Genomic DNA, 10,267 nt, shown 5'->3' on the forward strand with positions numbered 1-10,267 from the left:
GCTCACAATAACGTGGATTTAAGATGTAGGGCAAGATGTTGACAGGCAAGGGTCAAGTTTAACTGTTCTTTTCTGTAGGATGCTATGCAGTATGCTGCAGAGTCCAAAGATGCAGAGCTGGCTGAGAAGCTGCTCCAGTGGTTCTTGGAAGAAGGCAAGCAGGAGTGCTTTGCAGCCTGCCTTTTCACATGCTATGACTTGCTGCACCCAGATGTAGTCCTTGAGTTGGCATGGAGACATAACATCATGGACTTTGCAATGCCTTATTTCATCCAAGTGATGAGAGAGTACCTTACCAAAGTGAGTATTGCATAGGCTAAAAAGCTAAGACTTTAGTCTGCTGTATGATTAGCATTATGTAAACCAGAGCTCTTTGCATATATTTGGATTATTACCATTCCTCATGGAGGAAGTCTTCTTGAAGTTCTGTAGGTTTCATCACTCCAGGCTAGCTAGCAGAGTTAATGAATAGATGCCTTGGCACTTGAAGAGGTCTAGTTAAACTTCTGCTTTTAGCAGTAGACATAAGCAACTGTGCTTCTCACAGCAGCTCCATAGCTGATGAACTGAAAACTTGATGAGGACAACACATATATCACTTTTATCTTTGTGTAACTATGAAAGTAAAGTCCCCATATTTCCTAGAGTAAAAAGAGCATAGGGCTTTTGAGTGCAGATTTTTCCTGTATCAGCCATAGGAGTAGACTGCTCAAGGTGTTTGGTTTTTGAAATGGAAAACAGAACTTTAGATTCATAGTCTGGTTGCACAATACTGATACTAAGAGCTGGTTCTCAACTGAGGGAAAAGAGGTTCTGATCATGTGTGGTCCTGAAATGCTTGTCTCAAACAGCTCTAAGATACTGAGCTAAGATCATACCTTGGAAGGCTCTAGGATTGCATAGGGCATCACAGTAAAGAACTTCATTAAAATGAGGAATGTAGAAGTGAGTGCTTCAGGTTGCTGCTAATAAGTCATGTTAAGTATTCCCCTCTGAATTTTCTTGCAGGTTGATGGACTGTTCTATAAGGTGACACTCTGATTTCAAACTCTTTGTGTTTATTTGTGTCCCTCAATATCCTAGGTTTCTTTTACAGGAATCTAGCTGTAGCTTCTGCCAGAAGAGCAGTGTAATTTAGCTCTAACTCATTTCCTGTTCACTTTCTAATGCTAAAAGGATAACTATTCACAAACAACTTGAAAATCCAACCAGACTCTTCTCCTCTTCATGGGACACAAAAACAAGTGCTTGAGGAGGGCTTTACTTTGGGCTCCTTTTCACTGTATTACATATTTTGTGGCAGGGAGGATGCTGTTCATAAACAAAGAAAAGCAATTGCCATGTAACAGGATGTGTTCCAAGGGCAAATTGCTTTTTACACTGTAAATTACCAAAATGTGCAATAATTCAGGCATGATGGTGAGTTTGTATAGTGCCATGAAACTTCTCTAAAGTTCTTGCCTCTTGGTATGATGAAAGTACTTGCACAGATCTGAAGCATCTCCTACTCCTATTTCACTCTGGAGAAACTTGCCACACAAGTTTACCTGAACTCCTCCATGTGAGGTTTAGGTCTAAAATCATTAATCTTAAACTGCTGGTTGGATTTACAAGTAATCATGTGTACTAAATATGGGATAACTTGCCAGAAGGAAAAGCTGCATGGTGAAAGTGGTTTACAGTGAAACTAATTTAGTCTGTTGAATTAACTGCAAAACATGAAATTGGAGAATGGGCTTTATAAATGTGGTATGTCTAAAATTGTCGTCATGTAACTAACTTCAAAAGCACAAAAGAACAGACTAGTTTTGGTGGAGTGTGTACATATTCCAGAACTTACCTGTCTTTTCTGCATAAAAAAATGTTAAAGCACAGAATAGCCTGTCCCAGGAGTCAGGCACATGGAGTATAATGACACCTGGAAACCTTTTGAACCAGTTCCAGGCAGCAGAGCCAGTGTGATCTGGCTTTCCTAGGGCTGCTCAACCCTTGTTGGGGATGGCTGCTCTGGGCATTCCTGCTGTGCCCAGCTGAGGGCAGGACTGTGCTGCTGGCCAGAGCCACTGTAGGACAGCCCCAGGGAAAGGCAAACCCAAGAGAGCTGAGGCTGGGGATAAATGGAGCAGGACAGGTAGTTGGAAATGGGTATCTGACAGTTGCTTTGATCCTTAATAAATTTGATAGCATTTTTAACAGCAATATTTGGTGTTATGTTGGAGAGCTCTTAGGCTGACAGCTATAAATGAACCAGTAAAAGACCTGCTGCCACTCAGGTTGTCAATTTGAGTTGCAAACTTCAAAATGTTGAGGAAACTGTTAAACACCATATCTGTATAACATCTCTAAAGTTTAACAGAGATCCCTCTTGAAGCAGTTCTTAGACCAGACGTGATCCTTGCAGTGGGAAAGGAGGATGAGGAACAGCTGAAATACAGCAGTGGGCTAAATGTAGGTTTGCCCACAATGTTAGTACTGCCTGTACCAGGATGTGAAGTTGTGTGACTTTCATGCCTTGTAGTCTTCAGTCTCAGTGGTTCTCTTCTGGAAGATACAACTTGTTAAACCTGAGAAGGAAGGTGCTGTTGCTCTTTAGATTGCCCTCCACACCCACAATCTAAAGTTGTGTTTAGGGCTCTCCTGCATTGCTGTAGTGCTTCCACAAATTTGTTTAGCATGAACAGAGCTTTATGTGGCACAGCACTAAGATCTGTATAAAGTTGATACTACTAGGCCACTTTCCATGATGGTTCTAGAGTTTCCCCTAGAATAAGTCTCTTGTGAATATCATTAAACCAGTACCTTGCAGCCAGGTTAGACTGTAGTCCTAGATTAGATCGAACTTCATGGGCTTGGAATATTTGCAAATATCTGTGAGTTGTCACTGAAGGGGAGAGGAATTGCAGGTTAATAGGTAAATGCACATTAGGCCTATTTGAGATGATGGATGCTCTGTTGGGTTTGAGTTCTGGATCATAGTTAGCAGTGACTAGAATAAGACCCCAGAAAATGCTTCCTTTGAAGGTAATGAGTTCCTCATCTGCATTTGAGAGCTGCTGCTTATTGCAGTACACCCAAAAGAATTGGGAAGTCAGTTTTACAACAAAGCTTGCTGGGAATAGGCAGACTTCAGTATTTCCAACTTGGACTAAAAAGGAGCACTTGATAGCTGAAGTAGCAGGCATGAAAAGCTTCACACAATGGTGCAATTCCTAGACAAGGCCTTCATAAATCTCCTGTTCACTTCAATGTAGGTGGATAAACTTGATGCTTCTGAAAGCCTAAGAAAAGAAGAGGAACAAGTAGCTGAACCCACTCCAATAGTATTTGGTAGGTTTTAATTGATTACCTGTTGTCACTCTGGTCTCTCTTTGTGGAGGCAGCTTACATGATTACATTGTATCCAAGAATACTGGTTTCAACTGGATAGTAATTGAAATGGTTGTCTCTGCTCAATGAACTGTGTAAGTTGTTGAAGTGACATCTCACTCTTACAGTACTTCTGCTCTTCAGATTAAAGTATTGCTCCTCTTACATGGCTCAGATCTCTACTTTAGGAATCATGTTTCAGTATGGTAATAGGACAGGTGATACCAGGATGTTGCCAACCCCAGGAATAACTTACAGAGCATGAAAATTCCTCTTCTAATTCCTGTCTGAGGAATGTGTCTGCTTTCTGCTCTTCCAAGTAGAAAGGCAGACTGTCCTTTTAGCTCACGCATTTTAAGACATGTGCAGCCACCATGGCTGTCTTCAAGTGTGGTGCTATTATAGAAGCCCTTCTGAAGAGGCATTCTGCTAACAAGCACCTAGAAGTGGCTGGTAAGGGAAGGATGTGACTGGTTCACTGTCTGATATAAATGTTAACCTGAATTTAACAGATGCATGAGGCATGTGTGGGACTAGTGATGAAAACAAATCTGTCAAGGTGTGTTCAGACCCTTTGCAGCACCCTCCAGACTGTGAGACCTAACAGACCTAACTATTTGCTTGACTTGCTTTATTCTCTAGATCTGACCATGCATGGGTTAAATAGTACCAGTTTGGCTTTCAGTATGGTCTCTTCAAAACAAGCCATGTTTATTATGACCTCAAGATCAGTGGATATTCATCTTCCCTCTGCATCCTGCCTTGCTCTTTTGTAGCTTCCTGGTAGCAAGAGCAGATGGCACGGGTGCCTTATCCATGGCACATGTTGGAATAGTGTGACTTGCTGGTGTGTGCTTGCACAGGGGCTGATTTTTAGCTAAAGCCTAATAGTCCTATCACACTGTACAGCTAGCATTGGGGAAGGTTGGGATCTTAAACTAACTTTCTTTTTGTCTCACACTTTCCTAGGCCAGCAGTTGATGTTAACAGCAGGCCCCAGTGCAGTACCTCCCCAGGCAAACTTCCCATATGGATACACAGCACCAGGATTCACCCAGCCGCCTGTTTATGGTTTCAATATGTAACTAGCTCTCTGACAGACCTTCACTGTCTCTGTTCTCTTCCTTCCCATCCCTTTTTAACTTCTCCAAGAAGTGTACAAGGCACAGATGACCTTCTGTTGGCTGAACACACTTGCTGCCCAGCTCAGTGAGGAGACTTCAGCAGGATGCCTGTTACTGTTATTTATTGATTATTGTCCGGTTACATTTCAACCTCTGAAAGGCAGCTTTTGTTAATGACATTGTGAGACTCTTGTCTGAAGTTAAGGCACTATTTCACTAACTCATATAGCAATAACTACTTGAGGCCAGGGGGGAAGAGAACATAATTTTCTTTCTTTGGAAAAGCCCATTGAAGGCAGCTGGGAAATTGCCTGGCACCAAGTTGTTAAAGCTTTAGCTGAAGCTACTGATGTAGCAGGGTTGTTAACAATTCAATGAAACATCTCTTTACTAGTGAATTGTTGAAAGCTTGTGTACATCCGACCACCCCATTTTATTTGCATTCTTATGTGCAAAAGAAAGTGGGCTTTTCTAATATTTGTGCTCTGAACGTTTAGAGGAATATTGGGAAAGTTTCCTTTTCTGGACAATAATGCTGTTGGAGTTCAATACTGTTGGGGTTCAATACTGTTGGAGTCTGTTCTCTATTTTCTGGAGTAGATCTGAGACTTGAAGAAAATAAATCTTCTCATGCCAGAGAGCAAACACTTCCCAGATGCTTTTTGTTTAACAAGAAGAGAGAGCATGTTACTTATTGACGTTAAATGGTACTAAAACAAACCTCAGCTGTGTGTGGCAAGAGAACATGGGAGTGTGCATGGGCTGCCAAAGCACTGGAGATGCAAGAGCACAGCGTCAGGGTTGGGGACGGGGACGTACTGCTACCATCTTGAGGCAGCAGGGAGGGCCATAATCCTGACTTTTTATTTGCACCTTTAACTGATTCTGGCATTGGCTTCCTGCCACACCATGTTCTGACCCTGTCTGGTGGGCAGAGTCGGCACCACCTGAGTGAGCAGGGTGCACTGACTCAGTTCTGCTATGCTGCAGTGGATCAACAGCGTGTCCATCGCCCACCTCTTCCTTTGAGAATGCCAACAGGGATATATTATTATTTTGTGCCACTTCAAATACATGTATCATTAACGTTTTATGTACTTAGATAACAATGTATAATTTATGGTTATGAATCTTGTGCTAATCTTGAATATTATAAAAGTTCAATTATAAATGTAAAACTGCAGTATCCACCGTGTGGTTCTAGTCTTACTATCTTGGGTGTGGGGACTGGCTGGTAGTAACACACTGCCACTCATAGCGTCAGGTTTCTTAAGCTGACAACTGAGGATGCCAGGCAGGAAAAGGGAGATTTGTGCCAAGGCACGGAACAGGGAAGGCCTAGTAAGGAACTTAAGGGAGTTGTGGTCTCTTCACTAGACACATCAGCACAGGCTGTCACATGGGGAGGGCGTGCTGCAGGAGGCAGTCACATGTTCTCATGCTTTCATTCATGGGCCTGGGAAAGCTTCAGTCCTGTGTGGAGGGAGGTGCTGCAATGAGAGTCTTCTCTGCTGAGATACATCAGCATAGCAGTGGTTTTGGTAAGCTGAACCCTTTCATACCGAATCCCACTTTGAATAGGGCAAAACAGCTTTTAATGCAAACCAATGGAGATTGTCAGGGCTGTGGAATCAGTAACAGCAGACTCTGCTTTGGCACAATTTTAATTGTGTGTGTTTAATTTTAATTGAGTGTATTGTCTCCTTGGTCACCACACCATGACAGCATTGGCAAGGGGATGCAGCCTTCCTTCCTGATGGATGCCAGAATACCCCAAGTGTTGCTGTAATGTACTAACCTCAACTTTGTACTGATCAGCACTCACAGCTCGGCTTGAAATGCTGAGCAGATAATGAGTTCAGGAACATCTCCACTCTGTCCAGACTTACTCACTGCAGGAATTAGCCAGGTAGCTTGCCATTTTCCAGGAGAATGGTACTTCTATTTTGTAACCACTTCCTTGTCAGTTGAAATAAATTGAGGTAAGTCAGCTGGAACTGAAGACCAGCTCTAGGATTAGTATGACTGTTGGACTTTCCAGAATACCAACTTAAAAATGGGCTCTGACTTTATAGCAGCAAGTGCAAGCCAGTGGTGGAGCACAGTGAAGTGCTAGATCAAATACTGGAACAGCTCCTGACTGTAAGAGAATTGAGGTAGCCTGGGGATCCTTAATAGCCTCAGTCTAGAAATCTAATTACAGGAGTGACTGAGCTCTCAAGGAAAGCAAAGCTGCCAGCTCTGATCAACAGTCTTGCTTTAGTTACTCTCCTGGTATTTAAGCTCTTGCTAAGTAAAATGGTTTTTATGAATTTTGTGATCTTGCATTCTGACATGCATTCAAAACAGACTCCCTGCCAATACAGTGCAGCTGTACCTAAAATGTGGAACAAACTCTTGTTTGTTACTAAGGTATTTCACTGCTTCCCTGAAAGTGAAGTCATTCACAGCAGGAAATAACTCCTCTTTTAGGGATTAGGTGAAGAATTTACTTCATTTCATGAATTTGTGATGTCCAAGTTTTTGAAAACTTGGATAAGATTGTTTTGCTGAGAATCTGCTTTAAAGCTAAGCTTCTTGCTGATTCCCACCCCACTGACACAGGGCTGGTGCTGTCCTGTAGAATGATGTGCTCATGCAGAACCTGCTGCAGCCTGCAGCATCTGGAGAACAACTTCCAGACTTAGGTCAGAGGGTAAGTTGCTTGAGACTACATCCAGGCTTTTACTGCCTCTTGCTTTCACTGTGAGAAACAGAGTATGGATCTCCTTCTGTGTAATGGTTCTTGCTGTTTGTCAGACCTTAGGGGAATCTTCCCTGGTCTGTCCAACTCTGGGCATTTACAGATCTGGCATCAGAGAAGACAAGCAATTCACAAGGAGAATTCAGGAGGAATGCATTTCTGGGGTAAGTAATGTTTCTTATTTCATGTCATGGTGTGGTATTTTACAAGACTTCATTTCCTTTCCCTGCTTTTTAGGACTCTATAATTAAATGGTAGCATAGCAGAAGAAAATGATCTGGAGTAACTTAGCTCCTTAAAAAATAAAAATTCTAGGCAGATGAAGTCTGTTGAAGTTTGTGCAAATAATAGGCATGATACAGTAAAGACAGTAGTAATTGTAGGGTCAAAAACCTAATTCTGATTTAACAGGCTTTTAGCAGCTGCAGTGCTGAGAGCTGGCACTTCCAGCACAACATGGATCCTTAATTGGGCTGTGAGAAACAAGGAACAACCTTTTTTTTTTTTCCTAGCAAATCCAGCAGCAGTTACTCAAAAGTCCCAAGAAATTTCCTTGATTTATTGAACTCTAAAACTGAAAAACAAACCTCAGATGCCTACTTAAATGAGTGTGAGTAACTTTAGTACTTTGGCAAAGCTGACTGTCAACTGCTTGTAATTAATGCTTATGCTTGGATGTGTGATACCCTAATTGGCAGGCTAGGACTTGGCCTCTGAGAAATTCTTAGTGTGATTAAATCAGCATGACAGTTTTTCAGTCAGCTGGAAAAAAATGAGGTGAGAACTCTTGCAAATCTTGGTACAGGTAGCACTGTATGTACCAGGTTCTCATAAAGCAGTTTATCAAGCATATGCATTACCTTATGACAGTGTTATTTCTCATCTGTAAAGCCTCTTGCAGTCTTTCTGGGTCCCTTCTGTTGTGCTGTAAATAGTTTGGTTTTGCACTTGGTTCCAAGCTGACTGTATTTCCCTTTTTGCTTTGCAGAGTACCCCAAGACTGCTTCAATCTCGTTTGTTTCCAGATAAGGACATAAGGCTGGAAAATGCTTGACGACACCAAAGTGCTTTGTGACACTGGTGTGTAATTAGGCTGGGGTTTGCCAACTGAATGAGCCTTGCTATAGCAACCTGCAGGTGCACCAGTCCACTTTAATGGACCTGGAGCCATTATTGTGCACCTTCAGCAGGTGTCCAGCCTCCGGAGAGTTTGTCACTAGTCTGGCTTTCTCCTTTTTCAATATTGTGCATTTTCTGTGGGCACCTTTCCAAAGGTACTGACAGATCCTGACTCAAGTTTTACTAATACAACACTGCAAAATTCTTAGCATAGATGTGTGTTTCAGTCTGGAGCCTTTGCAATCTTTCAAAAAGGCAACAACATCCATCTGTTTTCTTCCAAGCTAATATAAAGTTGACAGCTTTTAAGCTTAAGATGAATTTGAAATACAGTCAGTGAAGTCCTGTCTTCTATGTGTCAGAATTTAAAAGTCCTGAGTCAGGTTCTGAGCTTATTCAGTTATGCATTTCCTGTGTGGTTCAATGACTCATGATTTTTTTTTTTGTCTGTTGTTTTTAATCAAGATTGTAAAATTTATTTGCCTAAAAATCTCCATTTCTCCTTTCCCCCCAGTGGTTATGAAAGGAAGGAATTGCAAAGTCTTCTGGTATGTTGTTTTCCACAGCACTAAGTTCTCCAGTATTATGCAGAGCACAAATTCCCCAAGCAGTGGTTATCCAGATGGGAAGCTAGGAGTGAGTTTGGGTGGGAAACTAATAAATCTTTGAATTGCTCTCCTTTTGTAATGTACTTTTTTTTCTCCACTTAGGGGGTGGGGAAGCAGCCTCATGAACTGCTAATAGAGTTTGTCAACTGGAGTTGCTTTGTTGAGTTATACATCCTGCTGTGAGGGATTCACACCATGGCAGGGTAGCAGAATGATAATCAGTACATGCTGTACATGGGCTTACTCCCTTCTGAGCTGAGTCAGGCCCACGCAGATGTGAACATAACAAGGACTTCTGTGGTGCTTATGAGAGGCTCAGTCCTGGTAATCTCAGTGAATAATCTTGTGTAGCAACAGGAGCTCTTTCTGCATGTGTGCTCTGCTCAAGTGGGGATCGTGTTCGTTGTTTGGAATAGCATCATCTTGCTTATAATCACAGCAGCTCCTGCAGCACACACTTCAAAGCTGGAGAAATGTTGACTCAAATCTGCAGTATTTTCATTTCTTGAAGCCAGTTATATGCAGGATCTGTTTTGCATAAAGGAATTATTTTGTCTTGATAGGGAATCTGAGAGAAAATGAGTCTTCTTATTTTATCATAAGACTGCAAGTGATGGGGATTAATAATGCATGGAAAGGTTTGTAGTAGTTGGTGAGTTGTATCAATTGTGATAATACATCTTTTAATTCAGTGAAATGTTGAGGTTCTCTGATCCCAGGATATATTATAGGAAGTTATGTGCCCCATACTGATCACTCGTGGTCTCTGAAACCATGGTGTGCTGTCTAGTGCAAATCGAATAAAAGTAATAATAATTTTAGGGAGGGGCAAGGGAGGAATAATTGTCAACATGTAAGCATGTGCCTCTGAGGATCCAGAAAACTCTGTCTGCAATTGCTGTTTGTGTTTGAAAAAATAAACTGTGAAAGTTGTTTCGTTTTCAGTAGCTCTTTTAAATTCTGATTGTTAGGGCTTGGAGAGGTGCCATGAGGCACACAAGCTGCAGCAGCACCTGACTAATTATTTCACAAGTCTTTGTGTGCCAGCAGAAACAAGCACCAGCCACCAGCAAGGGAAATGAGTTCAGATTGTCAGAGGGTTGTTTCCATGAAAATTCCTGAAGTGAGAGCAGTAACATGGTGGGTTTGATGTTGCTCTTCTATGCTTTGACCATGCATTTCTTTGGAGATGCTCTTGACTATGTAAGCCTGGTTAAGTATTTACTTTCACACTAATGGGATTTAAAACATCCTCTTGCAGGCCCTGGTATTTCAGGGATTGTTTATCTTGTTTCACTGTTTCTCCT

General features: G+C 41.8%; 1 protein-coding gene across 4 annotated transcripts in view; it reads left to right on the top strand.

Annotated features, from left to right (window-relative positions):
• CLTCL1 (clathrin heavy chain like 1) overlaps positions 1–5,680 on the top strand; it is a 34,401-nt gene extending 28,721 nt beyond the window's left edge. For 2 of the 4 annotated variants that reach the window (XM_058037269.1, XM_058037271.1), the window contains 4 exons: positions 79–300; positions 1,009–1,029; positions 3,252–3,327; positions 4,336–5,680. In XM_058037269.1, coding sequence (XP_057893252.1) covers positions 79–300; positions 1,009–1,029; positions 3,252–3,327; positions 4,336–4,451 — 435 coding nt within the window. In that variant the 3' untranslated portion in view covers positions 4,452–5,680. Of the gene's footprint in view, positions 1–78; positions 301–1,008; positions 1,030–3,251; positions 3,328–3,735; positions 3,820–4,335 lie in introns of all 4 variants that reach the window. The other 2 variants (XM_058037272.1, XM_058037270.1) reach the window with 2 other exon arrangements.
• The last annotated feature ends 4,587 nt before the right edge of the window (positions 5,681–10,267 follow it).

This window comes from Melospiza georgiana, chromosome 18 (genome assembly GCF_028018845.1).
Source record: "Melospiza georgiana isolate bMelGeo1 chromosome 18, bMelGeo1.pri, whole genome shotgun sequence".
Lineage (NCBI taxonomy): Eukaryota > Metazoa > Chordata > Aves > Passeriformes > Passerellidae > Melospiza > Melospiza georgiana.